This window comes from Oxyura jamaicensis, chromosome Z (assembly GCF_011077185.1).
Source record: "Oxyura jamaicensis isolate SHBP4307 breed ruddy duck chromosome Z, BPBGC_Ojam_1.0, whole genome shotgun sequence".
NCBI classification, from domain to species: domain Eukaryota; kingdom Metazoa; phylum Chordata; class Aves; order Anseriformes; family Anatidae; genus Oxyura; species Oxyura jamaicensis.
This window is the reverse complement of record NC_048926.1, coordinates 9,325,139-9,353,078: the sequence shown is the minus strand read 5'-3', so window position 1 is coordinate 9,353,078 and position 27,940 is coordinate 9,325,139. Positions and strand designations below refer to the sequence as shown.

The 27,940-nt window shown below is 44.2% G+C and overlaps 1 protein-coding gene across 2 annotated transcripts in view; it reads right to left on the bottom strand.

Moving 5' to 3' along the window:
• The window catches only part of DNAI1 (dynein axonemal intermediate chain 1), a 140,859-nt gene that overhangs the window by 59,432 nt on the left and 53,487 nt on the right, over positions 1–27,940 (bottom strand). For both annotated transcript variants that reach the window (XM_035310178.1, XM_035310179.1), the window contains exon 13: positions 16,441–16,688. In XM_035310178.1, the coding sequence (XP_035166069.1) occupies positions 16,441–16,688 (248 nt within the window). The remainder of the gene's footprint in view (positions 1–16,440; positions 16,689–27,940) is intronic.

Here is a 27,940-nt window from a genome sequence, read left to right as displayed (position 1 = left end):
ATAATTCATCAATTCTTAGCAAGAAAGTACTATAATCTTTGCCTATAGCAGCTGGCAGTGGCTCCTGGCCAACAGGAGATTAGACCATTTATCCAATCTGACTTGAAAATTCCTATCATTCTGATGTCGTTCCTAGAAAAGAAATAATGCTCAATCAGTTTTCATGGCATGGAGGCTATTAGTCACTCGCGCTGACAAAATACAATTGGCCAAAGCTGTTCTGACCATGAGGCTGACCCGAGCGCTTTGCAGGCAGCCACGAGCAGGATCTGCATGCCTGTGTTGTAAGGAGACACCTGTGACTGCAAACACAGCCCCCCCCCGGCTGGCTCTTGGCTTGTCAAAGCTCAGCTGTGGGGTGCCACATGCAACACATGCATGTTGACTGACGAGCAATTCCTTCCTTCCCTATTAACTGTGCTCCACGGAGCCCTTTGCCAGAGTTGGAGAAGCACGATGCTGCTGACTCCTGCCTTAAGTGAAATAAAAGAGCTTTGGTCATTCAACGATTAAAGAAATAATAAGGTCTGTCACAGCTAGAGAAGAAGAAAGACAAAGGCACTATCAAACCCTCAGGTCACCCTTACAGGGACTGCCTGAGGAAGAACACTCAGATGACTCCAGCAAGTGAGAGACCCCCTGGGCTGCTGAAGAAAGTCTGGGCCAACATGACCCGGAGACAAATTCCTTCTGGTGCCAACCTGGCAATCGGTACAGCCCTAAGCACAGCTGTCATGGCAATGCCGGGTTTCGAGGGGACCAAAAAGGGCATCTCTTCTGCTCGGAGGCAGGATCGGACACATCCCTACCTGGTGACAATTCAGCTAGCCTCCAACAACAGGGTGCCTCCAACAACAGGGTGCCTCCAACAACAGGGTGCCTCCAACAACAGGGTGCCTCCAACAACAGGCACCCAACACCTGCCCTGTAGGTGACTGTCAGCGCTTAACTGGCCTTACGCAGGAAACCTCCTTCACCACAAATCAAGTGATTACTCCTTGTCATCTCCCCAGCAAGCAACTGTTTATCTCCCTTTTCATAACAGTCTTCAAGAGGTCAAGATAAGGTTGCTGTGTCACTGCTCCCTTCTCTTTTTTCCCAGCCAAACAAAACCAATTGCTTAAATTGTTCCTTCCAGGTCCTGCTCTCCGAGCCTCCACCATTCCTCTGATTCTTCTTCAGCCCTTCTCTGCAGCTGCAGACAGGCTGTACAGAGCCTGGCTTAGGCAAAAACAGAAGTTACAACCTCCTCTACCTTATATTCCTGCTAATAAATCTGAATGACACATCTTTGTGCAATAGTGTGACATTGCTGACCATTGGCAGCGGGTGATCTGCCATAAACTCTCCTTCTGGCACCCTGCTGCCTAACCAGTCATCCCCTGGTTTGTATCTGTACATTTAATTTCCCCTTTCTAAATGTAGTATTTGCTCTTGTCTTTATTGAATTTCATCACATTGATTTTGGACCTTTCTTCCAATTTATCAAGATCATTTTGAACATAATCGTGTCCTGCAAAGTGTCTCGTCTTCCCAAGGGGGCTTCCTTATTCTGTAATCTGAGTTGTTAATGCAAGTATTGATCAAAAGAAGACCTGGGCTGACAGCTCGAGGGTCTCACTTGAAACATCTTCACCTTCTGACAGCAAGCCCTGGATAACTGCTCTTTGAGCAAACAGCCTGAGCCACCTGAGCAGCCTCTTTATGGTGATTTTATACAATTCATATTTCTCTACTACAGTTATAAGAATGTCACTGTGTGAACCTGGATCAAAAGCTTTAGTCAAGCCAAGATAGATAGAGGTGATAACCTTGACTGCCTCCCCCTTCTTCACAAGGCCCATTTCTCTGAAACAAAAGAAAAACAAAAGAAAAAAAATTATACTGGCTTGACAATTTATTCTGGACAAATCCATGTCGGCTTCTCTGAATCACCTTATTATCTAGACATTTACAAATGGTTTTGCCATTTGTTCCAATGTTTTTCCAGCAATCAAAATTGGTCAGTCTGGTCAGTAATTCCCCCGGTCCAATCCTACCATTTGTACCCAAATATTTTTTCACTTCTTCCAGTCCTTTTAGATCTTTCCTCCTTTTCATGGCTGTGTCCTGCAGGCTGGAGTGCTGCCAATGCACTGCTGTGCTCTCATCCGTGCTTTGAGAGTCGCCGTGGCTGGCTTAAGATGCCTCTAGCCTTGATGAATCGTTCAGACACTATTTTCTGGTCTCTGCTACCCTGTCCATGCCACTGTCCCTCCTGCATACAAGGACAGCCCCTTTGAGGAAAGCACCCACAAAAACCTCTTTTCTCAGACGCTGACTCTATGGCACCACTGAAGAGTGCTTTGGGATTGATGACAGCAGGCTTTACATCCTTCACTATTCCAGTCAATTCATGCCACGGGTATGTGAATGGGTCCCCATCCACAGGAAACAGCAGAGCGATGCTTCCCTTCATCCATGTCCCAGGGCACACCCCAACCTTTGTATTCCGTCTGATCAGACACTGCATAAAGGCTTGCACAAAACCACTAACATCTGCTTAAAATCCAGCATGCATATAGCCACAAAACTCCCTAAAATGCTTGCTAATGGTCTGAAATTGCTCTGGCTAATTCTTTAAGTACTCCAGGGTACATTTAAGCTGATCCTGATGATGAGCACACACCTGCCTCATCTAAACATTATTTAACATGTTCTTTCCCTATTCTGAACTGTGCTTTCACCTCCTTTTTACATTAATCATATTAAGCAGGCAGTCTCATACATTTATTGTAAGATTAAACAGGATAGCATCAAATATTTCATTCTTCTCCATACCGCTCAATATTAGATGACGTTTGCTTTAGTAATGAGCCTAGATTCTTCATTCCTTTAACTTCTAATACACTTCACAAATATTTTCATTTTTCTGACCCTGGATAATCACAGCTCATTTTGCACCTCCGCCTTCTTTAACTCTCTTTGTCTTCGGGCTCTTCACCAATACTCAGCTTTACACACGTGTACTTGTTTCTGTTCTTCAGGAGCTCCTTTATAATTCACTGCCAAGCCCATCTTGCAGAGCTGCCATCCTGCCCAGCCCAGCAGTCAGGGCATTCACCTGCCTGGTGCTTTAGCTGAACGGAGGCCCAGTCTCTCACAGGAGCCCAGCTGCGTGTTGCAGGAGCACAAGTGATTCCCAGCCCTTCCAGGCAGCCAGGTCACCATCTGCAGAGAGTACCCGTGCTCTCCCACGCACCCTGTTTTCTCCATACCTTGAGCACAGAGGGCTAAGTAGGGAGATTTGGACACTTCTTACACCCACACTGACCAAAGACTTCTACAGAAGGTCTCCCACTGGAAAACATCTGCTCCTTGAACAGACTTGCAGTCATGGCGAGGTAACTGCTCCTCAGCTCTCTCTGGCTGTGCCTGCCCTGGCAGCAAAGCACAGGCACAAACCCTCTGTCAAAACCACATTTCCCCAGTAAGGGCGCAAAACTCTCATGGCTGCATCCATCACACGACAGCCCAGGTCAGCAGCTGACAGATGAACACAGTGTGGATGCTCAAAGATGCAGACCAAACTCCACCTAGCAGGACCCATCCAAACCTGGATGTGTTAGTCCAAACAGTGGCTACTTCTGGTCTGCGTGGAGAATACTTCTTCCACTTTGTTGCTCTCCTGTTTTCAGGCTGCCACAGCACCATGCAGAGGGCTCATGCTGAAGTCTATGATAAATTCCTCTGTATGTCACATCTTCTCTAGCCAGGGTGATCTCTCCTGTGTTCTGGTGCACATATTCCCCTGGACTCCTCTACAGTAGTCTTCAATTTGAGCTACGAAGCAGTTCTCATTTCTTCCCTCTATCACCTCCGAATGTGTTTCTTGTTGGTTCCTGCCAGTGACTCTCAGCAGAGCAGCATCCAAAAACATCATTACCAGCAGAGAAAAAAAAGTCACATTCTCCTCCTGTCAATGACAAATTGTCATTTTTTGTTTATTTCCCTCCCTGTATCACTTGCCTCTGCTGTTTGCCCAAGGGATCTGCTGTGGTGAAAATCTAAGTCAGTCAGCTGATCCCAAGTTCATTGACATCCTGTTTTGCTGGACCAAAGAGTTTGCCCCTCCTTGCTGCTGAGACAAAGCAGTACCTTTATAACAAATTCCCCAAATGCCCTTGATCAAGCACATTGCCAACCATTCTTCATTTACTGCTTACCAGGCTCCCCAGCCTGGCCCCATACATGAGCCTTGCTGAGGATCCTCAGGCAGCTCTCAAAAGTGAAGCCAAGGAAGAGAACATGCAAGACACATGGCTGCTCTCCTGAAATCTGTCACAAGTGACTCCCCAAAAATGGCTCACGTGGCCACCTAGAAAGCACAAAATACTTTACTCACATAGAATAAGAAAGGTTGGAAAAGGCTTCCAGGACCATCTGGTCCAACCACCCCCCTTCCACCAATGTCACCCACTAAGCCCTGTCCCTAAGTACCATGTCCAACCTTTCCTTAAACAACCCCAGGGATGGTGACACCACCACCCCCCTGGGCAACCTTTTCCAGCGCCTGACTGCTCTTTCTGAGAAGAAATGTCTCCTTGTTTCCATTCTGAACCTCCCCTGGCACAACTCAAGGCCATTCCCTCTTGTCCTGTCTCCAGTTATCTGCAAGAAGAGGCCGACCCCCAGCTCCCCACACCTCCTTTTCAGGTTGCTGTAGAGAGCCATAAGGTCTGCCCTGAGCCTTCTCTTCTCCAGACTAAACAACAGCTGCTCTTCATAGGACTTGTGCTCCAGACAAAGTACCTGCAAAGTAACTCCAATGCCAATCTTTATGCAACCCCAGAGATGGGCAGAGCAAGCCTCAGAGGAGTGGGGCAGCGTCTGGAGGCCTCAGTGCTAACGTAGGCAGCAGTGCAAGTTGTCCTGTGTGGAGGTGAGAAGAAGGAAGACAGAAAGCTTCACCCCCTAGCATGGTTAGTTGGGATAAAGGCAAAGAGTGAGCTATATATAGATGACTCATCTTAACTTGAGGCAAGAATGACAATTTTAAAGAGCTGTGATAACCTAGTGCAGACTGCTTATTCCAAGATTTAGGTCAAAGCAGCCCAGCCAGTCTCTCTGGCTGAGTCTACACTTGGGGAAGAAGTTCCTCCTCTGTACTTTGGCCATATGACACCACAAATTTGGCTGTTCCCTGGCTTCTTGTGGGTCTGGGCTTCCTACCAAAGGCAGACTCAGCAGGCAGGCAGGGAGGAGCCAGGTAAGCTCCAGCTGGCCTCTCAATGAGGAGCACCAGAACTATGGGGTGGCCAGCTTGTCCATCTTGGAGCCAGGATGGTGGGGTACAGCATAAAGAGCTCCTGCTCTGCTGTGCACGCTCAACAAAAGAGATCACTGGGTTGTTTCAGGGCTCTTTACCATTCTTGTGTAACATGCTGGGAAGCAGATAGCATTTCTGCTGTGGTACATCTAGCAAGAATGGAAGAGCTGTGACAAAATAACAGTTTTGATCAATGTTACCAGGAAAGACCTTAGCCCTGGAGTTTGTTGCCAGAAGCCCTGCTGTGAAAGCATAGTCCCTGACCCATCCACATCCCTGAGCTCTAGACACCGTGCTGGGAAAAGCAAAACAGATGGATGAGTCCAGCCATAGCTTAAGATGAGCAGCCAGCCCTGAGAGGAAGAATCAGGCCTGCCATATGAGGGGAGCTGAGCTGCCACTGTCAGACTCAAGAGTCTGCACACCCAGAAACCTCACGAAGGAAAGCAGCCCTCAGGAGTGGGGAAATACCTTCTTGTCACTGCCTGGGATGCCTGTGTGGGGAAGAAGCTGGAGACTTTTCTGAGGAGGATGTGACCTTTTGGGCCTGGAGCCTAAATCACACATCCCAGAAGTATTCATCTGAGCCTCTGTTTTACTGTGTTTATCATTTAGAAAGAGAAAGGTGGGTGCCACCACAACCCCCAGGTAAAGCAGAGCTATTAAGGCCTTCCTTGTTTCAGTGCCATATAAAAAGATCATTTGTGACTAGATATTTAACAAAATTAACTTTAAGCAGCACAGGCCAGAATACTGAGATAAGACAGATATATCCAACTGAGCAAGGTCTGATTAAATACACCCTAGGGTGCTTAAAGAGCAGCTGAAGCAATCTCTGAATCATTAGGGGTTATCTATGGAAGCTAGGAGAGGTTCTGGAGGATAGGAACAGGGCAAAAATGTCCCCAGGAAATCCAAAACAAAACCTGTCTTGAAGGATAGGTTAAAGGACTGAGGACCAGTCAGCTTAACACTGAACCTTGAGAGCTGGAACAAAGTATTAAGTCATCAATATGCATCTACAGGGTAAGAAGATAAGGAACAGTGAATATGGGCTTGTCAAGGAAAGATCTTGTCAAAACAAAATTGATTTCCTTCTTTGACAGGCTAATGGGTCTAAAGGATTAGAGGAAAGGAGCAGATGTGGTATACCTTTAATTTAGTAAGGTTTTTGGCATACTCCCTGTGATGTTTTCAGAAGCAAGCTAAGAAAATTAGATCTGGATGTAATTACTATGAAGTGGATGAATGACTGAAAAAACGAATCTTCAGGAGTAATAATCATTGATTTCCTGAGCACTTGGGAGAACATCTGTAGATGATTCCCATAAGGGACTGTCCTAGGTTCAATTCAATATTTTCATTAGAAGGTTGCAGGGATGGCAAAATAAGAGTGTATTTGCAGATAATACAGTTCAGAGACAAAGGATTCTGTTAGGATCAGAATTCAAAGTTATCTCGACAAACTGGAGACAGTCTGAAAACAACAAGATGAAATGTGATAAAGAGAAGTACAGAGGGACACAGACAGGAAGGAGAAAGGATGTATGCCACTAGAAATTGGGGAATTTCTAGTGGCAGTATTGCAGAAGAAAAATCAGAGGCTGGTGCAGGATTCAGCAAAGGCACTGCCAGGTCAGGGGGAATTATAGAAATCTTTCTCACGTGCATTAAGAGGTGTGTTACATGTAAGACTTTCCAAGTAATGACTTCAGTCTGTCAATACTGGTGAAGACAGCTAGACTACTCAATCTCTGAAGAAAGCACTTCAGGAATGGTATCGTAATATCTACGACGCCATACCGGCCTGTGCCAGTTCTCATTTCTGTGATTCAGGAACAGTTTCTCTGTTCCAGAAACGAAGGTTCAGTCTGATTTGAAATTCAATATCACCTCTCCAGAGTTTACTGCATGTCAAATCCAAACACAGAGTGACTGCTTCATTCACTGCAATAGACGAGACTGCTTTGTATAGCAGACAAGTCTTTTGAGTTTGAGTAAAAGTTGATGGAGAGATATAAATAAAAATTACTTTGATTTACATATATATATAAACACTTAAAAATAAATCCAGTGACAAATGTTCCTGTCTTAGAATCTGGATTTTCTTTTAAATGCAAATGTTTCCAGCTATGACAGCAATCTAGAGATAAGGGAGCTGCTAAGTAAAGGAGGGTTCTTAGTGTTATTCTGTCCTTTGTAGAAAAATATGTTGATGTTTTACTGTAAAATCATGTGATGACACAGCTCAGAGTGCTTAGGGTATAAACTAGCCCTCAGGATAGAAGCCATTAAAGAGATAGGTCTGCAATAACTACCTCCTCCTAAAGGTGAGCAAGTAATATTTAAACACTCGGGTGTACTGAGTGCATTAGAGAGGAAATAGTTTAGATGGCTGATTAATGTCAAAATGTTCAAAATGTTCAAAATGTTCAAAGCTCCTGACACCTTCCAGTCTAGTTTGGGCTCCTTTCATCTCTCTTATATCTTTAGTGAGCAATTCTGGCCTAAGGTACTCCCTGCCGTTCTATCTGAAGTGGAAGTCGGGATTTAATCGGTTATCTCCTGACTTTTGTTATTGTCTTTTTGGCTTTCCTGTGCCAGTTAGGAGAGTCAGGGTGGCTCACAGGCTTGGTAACGGTGGATAGGCACTGAAATGAAGGCAGCTGCTTCACTCACAAAGTAGTTAGGCATCATCCACAGCAGCTAGCCTGGCAGGACCCCATCTTCACCAAGGAAGAACTCCTCAGCCTACTGCTCTGAAAACCCAAAGCATCTCAAAGCATCCTGGAAGGGAAGGCATGGCACAGGAGTGCCTGGGTGCACCCAGAGCAGCTCACATCCACAGGTTATCAGTCACCGGCATCACAGGAATGCTGGCTGATGGCTTTTTCATGGGTACAAGCAAACAACAGGCTTCTCCTGTGAAGGACAGTTCCTCTTGCTACAGGCAATAGCAGGAAGTTCTCATCTAGTAAATTTACAAATGCTCCTTGTCATTCTGGCAGCATATGGCTACTCACAAGCTTTACTATGAGCCTTCCTGGTTGTTGTTTTTCATCCAAAGTCCTTGAAAGCTTCCTGATAGCTGAAGAAAAACATTCAGATGTGTTTATCAGCACTGAAGACTCCTTGTAAAATAAACTTCCATGTCACATTTAACCCCATAAACACTCCTCTTCAGAAAATCACTTCTCTCCCATAGGTAGATCAACTGACTTCCACCTCGACAGCATCATCCTGGGACTCACAGCCCCAGGCTGTGACAGGAGCAAGGAATCAGACCCACCAGCTGCACCAGCACCTTCAAATACCACGCATTAACTTGGGAAGCAGAAAGAGGGCAGAGGAACCTCTCCTGTTAAAGAGCACATTCAGTGATAGCGGGAGGAACGCAGCACGGAGCTGAGCAGAGAGCATGGCCATGGGAGTAACACTGATACAGGGCAAAGGCCCAGCCTGGGGCTTGTACATTGCTCATGCTTCAGAGACTCATATTTATCTGGAGGAAGCAGAGCTCAGTTATAAATAGCACTGGATAAGGGCTGGCCCTACTTTCAGTTTGTTTTTCTCCTGCTGGGTGTCGGATGCTCTGCTTTGTACAGCGTTTCACCAGGAATCTGCTTACTTATTCCTCTCACAGCACTTCCTTCTGTATTTATTAGGCTGGTATGTTAACAGCTGAGGAGCAAGGACCCAGCCATTAGACTCTCTCCTGTTTGTCCTGTCAACGGTGGTGCTCCCATGTCAGACACAGCACGCGGCTGAATGATGGGTGCCAGAGGCCAGCAAAGCTCAGGGGTATTTAACCAATTGCAATTCACAGCTCCCGGTTTCAATTCTGACTGTGCTCATTGAGCAAGATTTCCAATTTACAGACAAAATAAGAAGTTCCCCGCTCTGTGCTCAGGGACAGCAGACACACAGCAGGCAGGCTTGCATCCAAATCCCCAAGCTGTCTGATGCTGCTAAATCGGAGACAGCATCTGTAATGTGCCTGACAGAAGGCTCCCATCATCATAGGACCGAGCAGGCTCGCAGCAGGGACGGAGAGAGCCAGCCCCAGGACCTGCCAGGCGCTGAGCATCCCTGACCACCGAGCTCACCACAGTGTTGGCAGCAGAAACAGGGTGGGAGATGTGGCAGCCCCTGCTCCCCGTATCCTGCTAGACAGCTGGGCAACTTTGCTTGCACCATCCTGCTCAGCTTGCGTTTAGCTCTGCCCTTATCGTTCCCTCATCGCTATTTCATCTTCCTCAGAGAAGCACTCTGCTGTTCACAGGCTGCATCAGTGCCGGTAAGAGCCATCCGCTCTGCCTGCTTTCTGCATCTATTTTGAGGATCCAGCAATCAGCAGTCACATTTTACAGGCCAGTGCAGAAACACATTTTTTTCACCAAGATCCAACATAGCTTCCTGGTTTCTGTTAAATATTTAGTTAACTTTTTGTGACTGCTCTCAAGCAGCAGAGCAGGATTCAAAGATCCAAGTAATCAAACAAATGCATTACAACTTCTCTGCCCTTTGAAAGCTCAGGCTAACACATTCCAACATCCCAAGGTCTAAAGACTTACATTTTATGAGTGACTCTCAAATTTTATGAGTGAAGGTTTCTCCACAAACCAGCACCAGTGCAACTAATGGGCAAATAAAATTACATAGACTTTGCTTGCAGACAACCTGAAAATCCACAGTAAGAAGGTTTAGATCTCAAGTAAAAGGACTGGGAGAGAGAAGAGCAATACCTAGAGAAGAATCTATTAAGCAAGCTGCAGTGAGAGCAGAAGGCAGAAAGTAAGTTAAGCATCTTTATGAATTACAGAGGGAAAAGCAGCATCAAAGTGGAAAAAACACCTTTTCAGATAAATGCTACATGATCTGTAAGGGAGGGTTTCAATGCTTTTGCAAGAGAAATTCTAACCTGCAAGAACCATACCCAAGGCATAGTTATAAAATAGTCAGTTATAGAAACTGAATCTCCAGAAGGTACAGCCTGATACCATCTCAAAAAATACAATACTGAAGTTAAAAGAACTCGGATTTTGTCCATTATTGTCAAAGATACTTAGGAAGAAACATTTGGACACTTACCTTTTCTAACCTTAAAGTGGCTCTAAAAGCATTAAAAGGTTTTCAACAAGCTGCAAACATGAAGCAAAAGATTTTATCCAGCATTTCTGCCACAGTAGTGCCTTGCACTTTCCACCACCTCCACCATGCCTAAACGAGCCTAAAGCTTCAGGATAGGCTCCTGCAGCCCAGCAGAGCCTTCCCCGAGAGCGCTGAAACTTGACAGTGTGGGAGACAGGGTTTCCTCCAGCCAGGTTTTGATTCTGCAGTGAGCTCCCCAGCAACTAAGGATGACCAGAAAGCTGCTGTTCTTTACCCCATTTTCTACAGCAAGCATCTGGCCCTTCCCCAGCACAGCCCTTCCTGCCCACACTTCCCTCCAGCAGAGGACAAGGGAGTGAACACAGGACAGATGTTTGAGAACCACAACATGCCTCGCAGTGCTGCAGCAAGGAGTGCAGTGGCAGATCCTTGAAAGACCAGCACAGCTCATGCTGCAGCAGCCTGACCCTGGACTCAGAGCTCACTGTTGGCAGTAGGACTGCCGCAGCAAGGAAGCGTCTGTCAGACTGAGTTATCTGGGCCCCGGATACCCCCCGGCTGGTCCATGGATGCTCTTCCCACACCTCTGTGCTTCTGTCCCTGTGCTGAAAGACCAAAGTGAAGTATTGACTCTTAGGTGAGGGTACAGCATCCTGCTTTACTTTGGGGATGTAAGAGGTGAGTAAGGCTTTTTGCCTTGCTTGCACTGGGCCAGGAATGCAAAACAGGGCTGGCAGCAAGAGAAAAGTAGGAGAAAGCCTTGGGTGGAGAGGAAGGTCCCCTGTGCAGACATTGCACTGACCCACTACAAGATGCGTCTGGCTTTATTACCCTGTGCTGAACGATCCTTGCATGCAGGTTTCTGCTCTGTTATCCCTTCAGGCCACATTCTCCCACTTGCCAGCTCTCAAGACAAGCCATGCTAACTCTCCTCATCCCTATCTCCTGTCCAGCCATCTTGGTGTCAGGTTTCCATTGCCCTCCTTTCTTCTCCAAATTTCTCTTTCTCCTCTGAAGCTATTCCCTAACAGTATTCTTATGGAGTTGAATCAGGTTTCACCACTGAACTGTCCCCAGCAAACACCCATTTTGTGCTCCTTTGCAGCGAAGGTGACAGGAAGGGAGTCAAGCCTGTTTTGAGATAGCTGATCTTTATTCTGACCTTGATAGCAAACTTCTGTCTTTTCTTTTTGGCTTTGTTTTCTTTGCATCAAACTCTTTGTTTGCCTGAAGCCAAAGGAACAAAATATGTGAAGCAGTAACATCTCTGAAGCAAAGCAAGCTGCAAAAGCTGTTTGTCTGACTGCAGATGACAGATTTAGGAGAGTGGCCGTCATCAGAAACAAAACAATGTGGTGGTTTGACAGGGAATTATGAACAAAATGCTTTTTTTTTTTTTTTTCCTGCTAGGTGCAGCGAATACAATCAGCTTGAGAGAATCACAGAATGGTTTGGGTTGGAAGGGACCTTGAACACCATCTAATTCCAAGCCCCTGCCATGGGCAGGGACACCTCCCACCAGCCCAGGCTGCCCAAAGCCCCATCCAGCTTGGCCTTGGGCACTGCCAGGGATGGGGCAGCCACAGCGTCTCTGGGCAGCCTGGGACAGGGCCTCACCACCTCAGAGTGAAGAATTTTGTGGAGCTGTGCCCAGCAGCATGGAGTGGGATGGAGAGCAGCATGTCGTGCTGACTTTAAAGGGTCTCTGAAACTGAACTCATTTACTTCCATCAGCAAACAAAGACTTCACCATGTGAGTCTGGTGTGGCTTCATGAACTGCCCAGAATCACTGTAGAGTTATTTACGGACTTAGATTTCAACACAGAAAGTAGAGATGGAGAAGAGATCAAAAAAATGCAGGGCAAATTACTGTAAGAGAGTCTCAGGTGTATTTTATGTGGTTTACTTTTGAGATGGGACTTCCACATATTCAAACGGGAAACTAATATGCAAGCTGGCACTCCCCCTGGTTTCCTTTGGCAGTTTGCAGACTATTACCATGCTTCCTTGCCCTTTTGGTCTTAAGCATGAGCATCACATTTAACCTGAGTAGCATTTGGTGAAGAGTTAGCGAGCAGCAGCCAGCCCTTTCTCCTCCTGTGCATGAACAGAAGGCAGAAAATAATTCTTTCAGGATGCCATCTGAAGCTCCATGGTGTCAGCTCCCAGGCAGGCAAGATCAGGTTCAGTAAGTTAACAATGAACCACGTTGTTTTTCTGACCAGTAATCTCTCCATAGCAATTCCAAACCAAGCTGTGCACATGGGCAAGCTTGCCACAGCTGAGATTTCCTCTAAGCACAGCCAAAAGAAATATTCCTTTTGCAGATCTTAGGGTCAACACTCTGCACTGGGAATTCAGTTAGCAATTCTGATGGTGTGCAAGTGAAAAACAAAACAAAACAACAACAAACAAAAACAACAACAATCCCCTGCAGCAGTACTGTATCTGTACTAATCCCAGCAGCAAGGAGAAAGTCCTTGTTTTGTTGAGAAGTAGACTAGAAGCACACAGTGGAAACAAATTTGTTGAATAAGAAGTGTTTTAAGAAGGAGACTGAACAGAAGAAAAGCTTTGACACAGGTGACAGCTTATTACCAATCCCTGTTTCTGAACTGCTCCAGCTTCCCAACACTTCAAATCTAAAATATTTCATACATTCCAGGGATGAAGAATAAGAAAAAAGCACTGTTCCCAGCTATAAAGAAAGACTAATCATAATATTTATTTTTAAAGAGACAGGAGAAAAATAAAAACATAGCTCAAAGGCTGACAAAGAGAGGGGGCCTCTATGGTGAAAGCCTCTCTCAAGAGATTGCTCTTGTGGGCTCCATGTGCCCAAGTCTAGTCAAGTTGTACCACTTTGGCCACACTGGTTAACAGCCAGAGCCAAGCTCTGGGACTGAGCCACTGCCTGAAGCAGACACCCTGTCCAGGGACTTGCTTTCTAGGAGTGCTCAGTGCTGGAGATCATAGAATGAATCACAGAGTGGTTTGGGTTGGAAGGGACCTTGAACACCATCTAATTCCAGCCCCCTGCCATGGGCAGGGACACCTCCCACCAGCCCAGGCTGCCCAAAGCCCCATCCAGCCTGGCCTTGGGCACTGCCAGGGATGGGGCAGCCACAGCTTCTCTGGGCAGCCTGGGACAGGGCCTCACCACCTCTGAGTGAAGAAGTAAATTTCTTCCTAAAATTATGATGATCAGAGATGATGGGTGTGAAGCTTTTGCTTATCGCTTAGAGCATTATTTCAATTAAGGTGGGGTTTAGCCTAACCTCACAAAGGCTTTTGCCCAGCAGAACACAACAGGTTTAGCACAGTTTCCCAGGAGCTGACTCCTTTTAAGCAGGTGTTTGCAAAGGCAGAGCTCTGAACTCACTGACCTGTGAGATAATTTCTAATTCTATGTTCCTGTAAGACCTAAGGCTTTGGTGGCTGTATTAGGCACACTGCACTGCATGCGTATACATTTGCATGTCCATGTCCTTGTTTGTTCCTCTCTTTTCCTTCTTCAGAGTTCTGACTTTAGAATTTAATCCATTGGTAGTAAGGAGTGAGAAATGTCTAATTTAAAACAAACCAGAACTTTCCCTTATTTATACTGCAGTAGGACTTACTACATGGAAGACACTTGCCAAATCCATCAGAAGCCATTGGTATGCTCTTTAAAGATAAAGGAGCCAGTATCAGCCAGATGAACTCACTCTTAGGTAACAGAATCAGAAATTTTATATTATTTTTTTCTTAATAATGGGATATGTTACATCGGCTTTGTTTTATGCAAACTTACAGAGATATTACTAAGTTAGTGAAGATGAAATGGAAACAAGAAGAGCTGCCAGGCTGTTTTACTCACTTTCCATTTTGCTTCCATTGTGAAAGGGATGCATTGTTTGAAAAGGAAGGAGCCAGGCAGTCTAGAGAACAAATGCTCTTAATTGTTCAGGAGAGCTTTGTTACTTTTCTAATTGGTCTTCAAAGTCATGGGCTTGCAGTCTCTATGTAAGTGAGGACTGCATGGGAAGTCTAGACCAAGAATAGGCTTCAGACTAGTTGGGGTGCTGGCAGGGGAAAACAGAGAATCTTTGAACCAAATCTGGAAAATGAGATATCACTTTCTAGAACCATTAAATGCTGAATGAGGAATAACTATCCTGTGTCTCAACAAAACAAATCGTCCTTCAAGTCTATTTTTCTATTTTTTAGGTAAATAAGAAACTGTAAAGTTTACTAAAAATATAGCTACTTCACTGCGGAGGAAAAATAAGGATAACAATTCTCAGCACTCGACCTTTGGAAATAGAGCAAACAAATGGGAACTACAGGCTACTCATACCTACGTCTATCCATACCCATGAGGTAGCTCCTTTCCTCTGCAGAGCTATCTCCCTTGAGTGCCTAATAATTTTTTCACCCGTGTGAAATTTTTTTCTATGTGTGACAGCCACATTGCTGTCAAGAGGTACACATAAACCTACTTCTAAAAACCCCTTACAGACTGCAGTGTATCTGCTTCTGCTCTGTATGGTAAGGCCACTTTAAGCATACTCTGTCCTTCCCAGTATTATCTGGGGAACGAATCACAAATGATCTGTGATTCTGGCATCTCCAGTGTGCAGTAACAACTGTGACCACCTGTAGGATGCTGCAGCAAGGTCATAAAAAGCTGCATGTACAACTTAACTATATTGACAGGTTTTTTTGTTCGTTTGGTTTTAGTTTTGTTTTTACTGGAAGCCTAAAGGCAATAGCAAGAGCTTGGAGTTCTCTGCCCTCTGGGATGTGCACGTGTAATGGCAGTTTTTGTTCATGTGTGAGTGCATAACACATTGTATGATGATAACAACCCACTCCTGGGGTACCATGTAAACCTCTAAGAAAAACTACAGATGTTTGCTAAGGGAAAAGCTTTGGCCAGACAAGCAGTCAATATGAAATTCAGGTGTTCTCTGAAATGTTACATTTGCATAACCACTCTGTTTATAGCAAGCACCAGACCTGCTCTTGGCAAGTGCCACATTCATCTGCAGTCCCATCAGGATCCCTTGATTTCTCAGATTTTGACTGCAAGACACAATAACAAGGAGCCACATCTGGGGGGACAAACCACACATGACAAGCCAAAGTAAGAAGAATATTGACAATGTGCCTAGAGGTATGACTGAATTAGGCAGGAAAGCCTACATCAGTTTACAGCAATAGTTTTGGCAGCAATACCTCTAAGTACAAGCTAGCAAACCAAACACGTATCACTGCCCCTCAGCAGGATCATACATACCGTGTTAAAATCTGTGCTGCCACAATTTTACTGCTATGAATGAGACCAGAAGCACATACCCCTTCCTTCCAGTGTTCCAATCTTAACTCAGACTACTCTGTAGACATAATTACGAAGCTAGCTGGATGTAGCAACATATTCTCCTCAGTCCTTTAAAATATCATCTCCCTGGAGGCTCTCTGTGACAGATGCACGGAGGCATTTTAAGAGGCATTACTTTAAGAGCATTACCTGCACATCACAATTCTTAATTCACTAGAAAACTTCAAGATCAACCACAGGGTAGGGTGTTTTGAATCTCAGTGACAGCCAATTCCACAGACAGTTCTCCCTGGGTTTGTTGTGCCCAAGACAGTTCTCTTTTAGGGCCGATATGCTGTTTTACATGCTGCTCATTACTTGCTGCCCTTTGATTTTGTATTTGGAACATATACAGCATTGTATGGTGTTATAAAGAGGACATCAGTTCCTCCCAAAACAGAAATCATGTATAATAATTAAAACTAAGGAGAAATCATTCTTTAAACAAAGTTTTGCTCACATTTAATCTCTGTTGAAGGCCAAGAATTCTTGCAATTTCTTTGCTTTCCTGCATATTTCAAAATTAGCTTGATATAAGTTTCAATCACTAACAACTGTATTAAACCAACATCTCTGCCCATCCAGCACTTTTTTCCTGCTGTACCTGAACTCAGCGCAATTAAAAGTCCAGTTAGAGGAAAAGAAGAGCACCCTCACCTGCCAGACTGGATCTGTGTGCTTTCCTGACTTAGCACTGCTCTTGTAGCTGGGCTGGAAGGTTGCCTTCTTCAGGTTGTAGATGGCCACGTTGCCGTCATAGAAGCCCACTGCCACGAGGTAGGGGTGGTCACTGTGGATGTCCAGGCACATGATGCCACTCTCACTGCTGAAGACATACTCCGGGAAAGAGGGGTTCTTCATGGTGTAGAGCAGGAGCATGCCATGGCTCTGCTTCATGAAGTCATCTGAACAAGAAGGAGTTTTTGCTGTTAAATGAGTTTCTAAGAGTCTTTGCTATTGCAATATATGATCGGAGAGCACTCACCTATGCCTAAAATCAACCTCATTGAAAGGCTGTGTGGGAAAGACATCAGTCACAGGACTAAATGGTCGTATTGGGGTGCCTGCATCTGAACATCCTTTTCTTCATTGATATGTCAGGTATGTTGGGACAACATGCTTATGCAGAAAAACTACTGTTTTAGCAGTTTATTTCTAGGAGGAGAGTTAAGAGCCTTGGAGAAAAAGTGTATCTGAACCTCCTGGACACTTCTTTATCCTTGAATTTCATTAATATTGCACACATTGGCAATATTTGATATTAAAGCCTCCCCTCTTTCTTCAGTGAAAAGCATTTCACTGAAGTATCTGTAAAGCATCATTTCCACTGCCATTACACATAACTGTACAATGCACAAGTCATTGCAGCTTTATTTTCAGCTTATGTCTAACATCTCCTCTTTGTTTGGCATAGAAGCTCTCTCTTGCTAAAACCTATGCCCCCTTACCCCCCCTTTTTTTTTCTGCTTACTTTCACCTCTTGGTGCTGCCTGAAATTAGCTCTCCCTATTCTCAATAGGACTATTTCTTTTTTCTTTTCTTTTTTTCTTATGTCCTGACTGTCCTCTGCAATTCTCAAGTTTTTTGCTTGTCTAAAAAAGAATTTCCAAATTCATTTAAAGGGGAAGAAAAGCTGTTGATGTAGATAAGCTCTCCAGAAGCAAAGGAGGAGCTTTCCTAATCTATCAACTCAGTGCTCACTCTGAGGGCATCCTAGCTATCTCTCCACAAACACTTTTTATCCTGACAAATGCCGTCTGGTACATAGTATGTGGGAAACAGATTAATTGTTTTCTGTGGTTTAAGTACCTACTATGCATTTTATTTCCAGAACAGTCATTTCCTTTGAAAAGTGCTTCTTGCCTTGCCTGACATTTTGACCAACCTGCAGGATAAGGACTTGATAAATGTGTACCCCTGCGATAACACTAACTTCAGAGAACTTTCCTTGGCAGCAGGCTGATCCCAAATCAGCACACAGGTACAGATGTTACTTGCCTCAAATTTATCAGGGCCACATAGAACATCCAAAGAAATAGCAAAGCAACACACAGATCAATAAAACAACTAGCGCTGCTTTGTATTTGTATATTCTAGCTTTCCAAGTATGCAGCACTCCTTTTCACAGGTCCTTCTGTACATTGGGGCGAAACAGGGAAAAGAAATACTTTGCAGAAAGGTGAGAGTTCAATATTGGCCTCACTTTAAACGCAAATAATATTAACACATTTTTTTGGAAGAGAGGGAAGCTTATTCTTAGAATTCTAGTTGAAAGGAATTGAACATGTTTTCTCCATCAGAGGTTTGCCCTGTCCTTAGAATTCACAGAATTGTCTTTGTTCTAAGCCAGCTAATGTCATTGAACTGGTATTAGGCTGAGGTCTGGTCCTGATAAGGATGACTCCCTCCCCTCCCCAGCAGCAAAAACACTTGGGAAGGCTGCAGAAATGACCTACCAGGAATGACTCACACCAGAATGGACTAGAAAGTCAAATCCGTTAGATAACCTTTGAACTCGAGCTGATTCACACACTTATTTCTCCTGGAGTGTGCTGAACAGCCAGCCAGGCATGTTTACAAAAAGTCTGTGGTACACATTGGTTTTCTCTCTGCTGGCACTGAACCGAGGGGCTTCAGATGGCTGTCCCCCATGCTCTCTGCAGAGACAGCAGAGAGACACACCTTCAGAGGGTGATTCAGCCCACCGAAGATCTGAATTGATTTCTGGAGGTGTTTCTTTGCTGGTCTGGCAGTATCACAGGCCAACTACATTCTTCAAGTGATGGAGCAGGCATTTACTAGGAAAAATAGCTCAGCAGCTTCAGCAAGCCCCCATGGAGGTTAGCTTGAACAGAAAAGCAAGGTCCTACAAAGAAGCCCTAACAGAGTGAAACATGGGATTTAGTTTGCAGGTTAAGACACCCAAAAGCAGGTCTAGCTGTGGCTGCCTGCCGGAGCACTCAGAGGCTACGCTCCCTTTATGATCTGTAGAGATAAATCAATCTACTTCCCCCTAAGTGCAAAAAACCCACCTTAGAGAAGGTTCCTATATTTGGTCTGCTGATCTATTCTCTGGGCTCCAGTGACTGTAATAGCCAAGCCTCCACTGACTGTTAAACTCATCTTAATTCCAGAGTTGAATTCCACCCATTGCCTCCTGTATGTTATGAAATACAGTGGATGTGGGTTAAAACCCACAGTGTGTGAACACTGCACATAAGTCTGCATAATATGGTTGCTAATGTACAGCTTATGTCTGATGAAAGGCAAAGTGAAGGGAATAATCCACAATTAACACTGAAGCATGGCACATAAATCCCAGTAAAACAATAACCTTCTGAGAGAGTAGGCATATAAATCTATTTCAGTTAAGGGTGAAATTTCACCCAGAGTCCTAAGCTGTGACATACCTACATGTTCTTTGACAAATGAAAAAAATAGCCATATTTCATTAGTGATATTCAATATTCCAGAATGTCAGGGAATAGCACATAACCCGAAGCAGCACATCAGCGATACAGCTTTATAGCACTGGATTTTCAGCAAAAATGCCTGTGTTTTTCAGCAAAACCTAGCAGAGCACTGCAGTGTGCCCCAAATCTTGTGTAGTCTGTCTCTGAGGACACAGGTAGCTCACTGAAACAACGGTAGAAGAACACAGAGCACATAGCAAAGCCAAGGGCGCAGACCCAAGAGCTGGCAGCGGCTGCACCACTGCTGGAGCTGAAAGCAGCAACATCAGAGCTGAGGCAGCTGCGCTGCGCTGCACAGATGCACCAGGATGCACTGGAAGAGCAGAGAGCATCTGCCCCGTGCAGACCCACAAAGCACAAATTGAAATGTGGCTCTTTTTCTGAGATACAAGGGCTGGAGACACTAGAGACACACTAGGCAGTTATTCTGACAAGCAAGCCAGCAGGAGATCTTCTCTAGTGCAAGAAGATGCAAGGCAGTACAGCAAAAAGAGGAGTGAGCAGGCTCTTGCTGTAATGAGGAAGAGCTCTATGTGATGAGGATCCTCATGGTTCATCTGAGCGGAGGTTACATTTCAGACCCTGGCACGTAACAAGTGTATGTAGGAAGAAAAGCTTTGCTAATGTAAGATGCAATAGCATTACTACTGGTCTCAACCTGGAGAACTGAGCCTGTAAGTATCACATGCAATCGGACAGAGGTTTCAAACCAACTATCACTGCTGTCTAAAATATTTGTCTGTATTTCCCTACAGAGCTGGGCAGATTCAACCTAAACCCTTTTCAAAAAAAATTTACTGGGAGCACGGTACCTTGGAATATCATTGCAGTATCACCAAATATCTCAGGCAAAACAAAATCAAAAATCTGAAAAGCATCTAAATCTTTCATTTTAAAATTTTCTTAGTGCTTGTTTTAACAAATTTTTCATTTATATTTTTCTTAGATGAATTTAAAAGCATTTAAATAAATATTCGATATCAGATCAAAATATTTTGTTTGTTGGATGGAAGTTTTTGATTTTGCTTCATCTTTCATGTTTGCTTCACAAAAAAATCCATAAGGCATGCATGTTTTTCCTCCATTTCTTAGAAAATCCTTGGTGGCCAAACCTGGAAGCTCAACACAACAGTATCCTCAAGTTAGATGCCAGTGTCAGTTACAATGCTCAGGGTAAATCCTATACACACGTAGTAAATCTCAGGGTGGGAATCCTCAATGGTCACAAGTCAGCTTAGAGAATTTTACCACTCAGAAAGCTAGTGCTATAGATTTTTATGTCATAAACTGGCAAATTATGCTCTCTCTGAAGGATTTAGAAGCCCAAACCTCACATCTTAGATCCTACGATACATGTCTTTTTTAAATCAAGACCACCAGCTGTCTCACTGATATATCTTGGACTGAGAAATCACCATCCTAAAAGGAAACACCACTGCTAAAACCCACCCTTTCTCCTCCAAGAGCCCATCTAAAAAAGGAAGCAAGATGGAGAAGCATGACTGTGAACAGCTGCTTGGTTCTGAGCATCACAGCTGCACAAGCACATCTACATTCCTTCCCCAGATAAGCCCACACTTTGATGAGCTTGCAGGCTGGGGCTCTCTCCTTTAGGCTTGGGTTTCTGAGCAGCAAATGGAAGAGGCTGGCTGTGCTTTATTCCCGGTTACGTGATCTCCTCCAGGGAAAAGAGATCAGTTTCAACAACAAAAGTTTGGGTACCCAAAGAAGTGGCTCAGCTGTTTACTCACCTTTCAAATATTTAAAGGGTAGAGGACCAAAAAGGTTATCTGCAGGCCAGCAAATGTCCCCAAGCAAATTATAATTCATACCTAGTTCTATAAAACCCTGTGCACAGCCTAAGCATATGCTTGTGCTACAGCCTGCGTGGCACAGATGACAGAGCAAGACACAAATTAATGAATTCTCAATACATTTTTTTTTTCTCAGTGAGCAAACCTGTGCAGCGTGGCATTGAGCACAGGCTCATCTACCCCACTGTGAAACATGCTGGGTGAGTGTGTGCTGCTTCAGCAAGACTCCCTCCTCGCTTACTGAAATAGCTCTGCCAACTCCACACTTCCCTGCGGTCGCAGAATGGGCACGCCGTAAGAAAGGAAACGGCTGGCACTTCAAGCTTCGCTGTATGCCAAAAGTTGAGAAAAATCAGAAAAGAACAAATCTTTCCAAGGAGCTGAGAGAGTTTGGACATGTGTTGAATGCGTTTTCAAAGGCTTGTGAGGACTAACAATAATAACGGGAAGTTTTATAGCACTTCAGAGTGCTTTGAGCATGCATCTGCAGCACCACTTCTGATAGCCAAGGGAAAGAGAAAGGCGAGGGACTGTCCAAGACATTACAGCAACCTGGAAGAACAGGGAGCAGACCCAGGACTTCACAGGGCTCTGCTCAAGGTGGTCCCATCACAGGATCCCCAAGAGATTTAAACTGGAATCACTGGTGCCCATTGTTTTTTCTACTCCTTAAAGAGTCCACAAGTACTCGAGTATTGCTGTGTTGATACAAACCCTGATCACTGCGGGTCTGGCTGGGAACCATACTGTGGGCAGGGAAAAGACTAACACCAAGCCCCCTAAACAGTCCCTTCCCAGAAAAGAAAATGTTTTGAGAATTCATTACTTCATAGCTCAGGGCCAGAAAGCTTGGCCTTCTCTATTTCACAGCTCACAAATGTTACAGGTATATCCTGCTCTGAACCCTGTAGCTTGGTTTTGGCTGGTACATGCATTCTTCACTTGAAGATCTCAAGAGACAGAGAGGACATTGTTTCATTTTGTAGTTTGAATGCTTGATCACTCTGAGTGATTAAGAAGTCGCACCTAACTCGTTATTGGCCTTGTCTAGCTTCCCACTGTTAATTCTTACTCTGCTTATCTCCGTTGGATGAAAGACTTCTTTCATATCTGGCACTTTCTCTTCCTTAAGATACTTGAAAACTGAATGCTAGTCACCTTTCAGCACATTTTTGATAACCTTCACAGCCTGAACTCAAAAATCCTATTTATTTTCACCAGCCTGGCACAGAGCTCAGCAAAAGGCTGGGAACCATCACAAGCTTTGCCACGCCAGTCGAAGGCGCTGCCTTCACAGCTGCAAAGCCACTTCTCAACAGATGCGGAGAAATGTAGAACATTAAGAAATTTTCCACAGATACGTGGAGGACATAACATAACTAGAACTCATGCTACCTAAGCAAAATTCACTTGCAGCTAGGATTTTAACTGAGTATTGTTCTCTCTCCACCCTCTGCAACACTTAAGTCAACCTGGGGCTCTTTGCTAACTACCTATAGGTATTTCTGCATCCTCTGAAATACGCTGGCTCCAGACTCAAACAAAATATTCCAGAATCAGTCTTGCTAATGCTGAAACCATCTCTCTGCTGCCACCCAGAAGTCCCTGTTTGCACTCCAAGATCATGTTCACCCTCCCTGCCAAAATATCACACTGGGAACTCAAATTTATTGCTTGTCCACAAAAGCCTACTTTATTTTTTTTATTATTTTTTTTAGAGTTGTTGCCTTCCAAGACACAGCACTCCTCCTTGTTTAGAAAGATATAACATTATATTTGGCTGCATTAAAATGCATTTGGTTTTTATAATTCCAGTTTACAACAAGATTAATCACTCTGTACAACAGCCCAGTTCACAGCATGATTTACCACTCCACCTGCCTTTTCATCAGTCACACATTTCATCTGTTGTGAGTTTATATTTCCATCCAGAGGACCAACAAAAATAATGCCTAGCTCCAGGGCCACCACTGAGCTCGACAGCACCCCCTCTGAGACACTGTCTCAGCCGATAACTCCACCGGCATTTATTTCCTGACATCTGTCAGTGCAAGTTGAATCCCGCTGCTGAGACCTCTCGTGCTGGGCTGAGCATTTCGCAGCCCCAGGGATGAGCATACGCCCTCTGGTCAGCAGCAAGCTCTGCAAGCTCGGAGCAATCCTATCAGAGCAGCGCTGGCAAATCACAGATCATTGTGGTTTATTCAGATGTCTGAATGTCACATTTATCATTCTGCCTGACACCGTTCCCAAGCCACTGGACGAATTCCTGGTACTCTTGATTGAGTTAACGTTAAACAGCTGTGTCTCTGCTTAGGCACCACAGAACTTGCAGTTTGGGTAGAAGTGAGAAAAAACAGGATTTTGACGTCTTTTGGACATTTTGGAAAAGACAAAATTGACAGGTGACGAGGCAGGCTGTAATTTATACACGACCTGAGGCCGTGCCACAGTCCTAATAACTGCTGTGGGCTCCACACATGTCAGAAGCAAGGCACACACTTCAGAAGCACAGACCGATAGATAAAAAACAGCCAGTATGGAAATGAGCTGTCACAAATGTTTGCATCTTACCCTAAAATACCATCTGGCAAAGTAATACAAAAGATGCTGCAGTCAGCTGGGACAACAAAAACTAAAGATACAGGAAACACCTGGAGAAACGCACTGTTTGTCACTGCTTGCTATAGCGGAGGCTCAGAGGCAAACAAGAACGGGGGAGAAGAGGATGAAAAGACGCAGCGCCTTCCCAAAAATAGCAGGAGTGTTTGACTTGCAGCCTGGCTCTCCCCTACTTCACACAAAGGAGAGCAGGTGAGCGTTAGAAAGGAAAGGGATATGCAACTGGGCTGAGGCTGCAGTGTTCCAAATAATACCAGACTTTTCTTGTTCTGATCAGACAGGACTTTGCATTATAGGTTTAGTAGGCACTACAATTATTTTTTAAAATTGCTTCTTTAAATAAGATACTCATAAAGGTTTGGTTTTGCAATTCAAATAGTAATAGTGCAACTGCTCTGATGTTATGAATGTTATCTTAAACTCTGAAGAAATTAAAAAAAAAAAAAAAACAGGGAGAGTCCATACAATGAAGGCACAACTGGGAGATCTGTATTCCAGCCCCTGCTGTGCCAAACAGCTAATGTGGTCTTAGTCCCTTCTTCATGCTTCTCACAGCGCTCCTGAGGATGCACATCACAGATGAGGGAGGAAAACAGTGACTGATGGGGGCTATAAAAGTTCCAAATATCAATACCGTTCAAAGCAATACTCCTGTTGCTTTCAGGAATACATTTGTGTTCTGACCCTCCGACTGACAGCCTAACAATCTCAGATAATGCATGGGCTCCTCAGAAGCCAGGGGCTGAAGGACACTTTCCAGCTCCAACACTCATCTCTGCAGAGCACTCCAGAGCTGGGAAGCCAGGCTAATCCTACCAGCACACGTTTGGCAGCAGCTGTCTCAACCAGCTGAACTCTTGCTCCTGCCTTTCTTGTTTTGCTCGGCTTAAGCTGCAGTCTTGATAGTGGTTTACTATTTAATACCTGAGACTCTCTTTCCCTATCCCTGTTCTAAAAAACAGATATATTTAATAGCATTTGCAATTTACTAAATATTAAAGAGTGCCATCAAGTGGCCAAGTGCTTGTTAGCAGCAGGGGGCTTCCAGGAGGCACACACCATTCAGAAATCCCCAGGATCACGCCACTAACAGACCTCTGTAAAAGTGCCACCTTTGGATAACCACACCAGCCTGCTGTTACTGCAAACAAGCCAGGCTGCCGGCATCTCAGCATTCCTGACCTGATGAGCAATGAGGGGGATGCACACTCTGCAGGAGATGCTTATGTATTCTATAATTAAAGGACAGACACATTAGAGTTTTATGATGGTGCTGCAGCCTCTTGAAAGCAGACAGATGCCTGATGAGACGGATGCGTACAGGCTAGACCGTGGAGGAGGCAATTAGGAATGATACTGTAGCTCAGAGAACTTTTCTGAAGACATTTGGCAGAAGACCCAGATTTGACTGAGGAGCACAGAAGAAGCAGCATTACATAGGCCAACCTGCAGGCAATTTTGCACGGGCACATACTTCAAACAACAGTGAATATGAGAGCAGCCATTATGACACATGCCCCATCCCATTTTCAGCAGTGGTTTACATCAAACACTTATGAAAGTGTATAAAAACAGGGCATTAAAAATGTGATGTATTTTTCCAGCACACTGTCTAGGCCCCGATTAATTTGTAGTTAAGCATCTCCCAGGTCCCTGGAGGTCCTCTTCCCCCTCCGCTGTGCAGAAGACAGCTATCAATGATTAAATCTGGACAGTAACTTTCAGCATTCCTTTTTGTACATCGCTGGAATATAGACCAGCTATTCTCACAGTAATTTCCTTTTTCTTTTTTTATTTTTTTTTGGCCTGCTTTTATTTTTAGTGCATGAAATACTCTGCATCTGAAACAGATCTGTGAAGCATATGATTGGCGATTAGTATAAGTGGTTTTTAAGAGCTACTGAAACTAATTTCAGAGCAAAACTATTAGTTTTCTAGGAAAGTGAATTAAAGCAAAAGTAAATTCTGTTTTTGTTAGTCTCAGATAAAGTCAGTTCGCCACTTACACAGCAACAAAGCAACAGCTTTTAATCCTTTGATCAGATAACAGAGGCAGAATAATAATAATCATAATAATAATAAAGGTTATGGCAAGAAGAGAGAGAATCCTTCCGAGTGAAATTTCTGAACAGCAATTAGCTGTTATGAGAGAATGGGACTGATACAAAAGGCTCACACAAAGCATCAAGTACCTGTGCAAACCATGGGCTAAATTTTGACTCACACTTGGATATGATGGGAATAGGATGGAAAACAAACAAACAAACAAAACACAACAAACAAGCATAGAATCAATGAAGATCTCAGATTGGAAGACACCTCTGGAGATAACTAGTCCAACTACCGGCTCATCTACAGGATGTTGCCCAGGAATCTGTCAAGTCAGGTTTTTTTTTGTTTGTTTATCTCCAAGGAGGTATCTCCACAGCCTGTCTAGACAAACTGTTTCATTGTTCATTCATTCCCACAGTGCAGAAGTTTTGTCTTAGGGACTTCTCGCTGTCTCAGTGTCCATTATTTTTGTCCTTTCCCTTGATACCACTATCAAGAGTCTGGCTCCACTTTTTCCCCTCCCACCAGGTATTTATACACCCAAGAAGAAAATTCCGCCTTTCTCTAGCAACAGCCAACTTTGCAGACTTCCACTCTGCGAAGCCAACCACACTACACAAGCTAAATCAAACTACAAGTCTGGTCAAGACCATGGATTTGCTGTGGGGGTTTGGGTCCATTACCTCCTGTCCCCACCAGCTAGGCTGCTGATGGGCAATCTGGCTTCCCTCCAGCATCTCTGCAGCTAAGGGTGAGGCCTGGGACTGCAGAGCATCTAGGAATTATGTTTTGCTCCACAGAGCCACTCTCCTATGCCATGTAAGCCAAGGCAGGGAAAAGAGTGCACCTGGGCTCCTGCACATTAAGGAGCTGCACCTAGCCCTGGGCGAGACAAAGACAACCTGCTGGAAATTGAATACTGCAAAACACTCAGACACTTCACAGATCTAATACCATGTTGCGATGTAAAAATCAGATCCCGGTATTTTGCTGGGGTGATCCTGTCCTTTCTAAACAGTTGTACGTCATCAAGGCTACACAGAAAGGTTTAGTTAAATGTCTCTGAACTCCAAAAGCTTTGGCTCCTGGAAGCTGACATCCACAGTTTCAGCATCTTGAGCATCTACTGTGCTGGCTTCTCCCTTAAGTACTCATGAAACAAATAAGGCAGCTGATACAACTGTCCCTCTATGAGGATCTCTGGTGCAGTGCTGGAAAACATTTCATCAGGCACCATTTCATGAGAGGAACTGGCAAATGCCAACAAATCCCACTTGGAATAGGATCTCGGCTTAGCTTTCTTATACCTGGAGCAATCTGATGAGAATAATGCAGGGCTGAACCTGCTACCTTTCTTTTATGGTAGATGAGACTCTTTCCAACAGCATTCAATTCCTAAAATTTAGCAGTGATCTAAATCCACTGCAATACTGTTGAAAAATTGAGGATGCCCCACACACAGAGTACTTCTCAAGTTCCCCACAAAGAAAATCCATGTTCTTCCTATCTTATAGCCAGGAAAACAGAAGTGGAGAGAAGCTGCTGAAGGCGCAACCCAAAGCCAGTTACATGATTCAGAGCTTAGAATCTTCTCTGATACGGAGATTTAAGCATCCCTGAATAATTCTCTTCTACCTTCTGCAGTTGATTTCATGCTGCAATACTCTAAAATTCACTTTTGTATTCTCTCATCTGTATTACAGCAAACTGATATCCCTGAGAACAGAACAAGTAGCACTCAAGGAAAAAAAAATAAATACAGAGAACAGAGATTACAGTACTGTTTTGCTGTTCAACATGTCTAAGAACTCAGAATTCGGTCTGTACTTATTCTTCAATGACCAGTTATTTTAAAGTATTCCTAATATAATCGTAACCCAAAGCAGCCTATGATATGAGTCAGTGGAGGCTAAAATACAGATATTCAAGGTTATATCCTGACAGTTTAGCAGCCTGCCAAACACTACCAAGCATGAAGTGAAGAACAGAACACTATACTGAATTCCCTAAGTCCTGAGCAGGGAGAAATGTTATACTGAACAACATATTTTTGTTGTGCAGTGGCAAAAGCCAATGGTAAGCTAAGAAGAGTTTTGATGTCTCATGAGTTTCAACTCTAATGAAAACATTACATTAGATAGATTTCCTTCAGGATTTTACTGATCCCCTCTTTTGAAAAATGATCCTTACTCATCT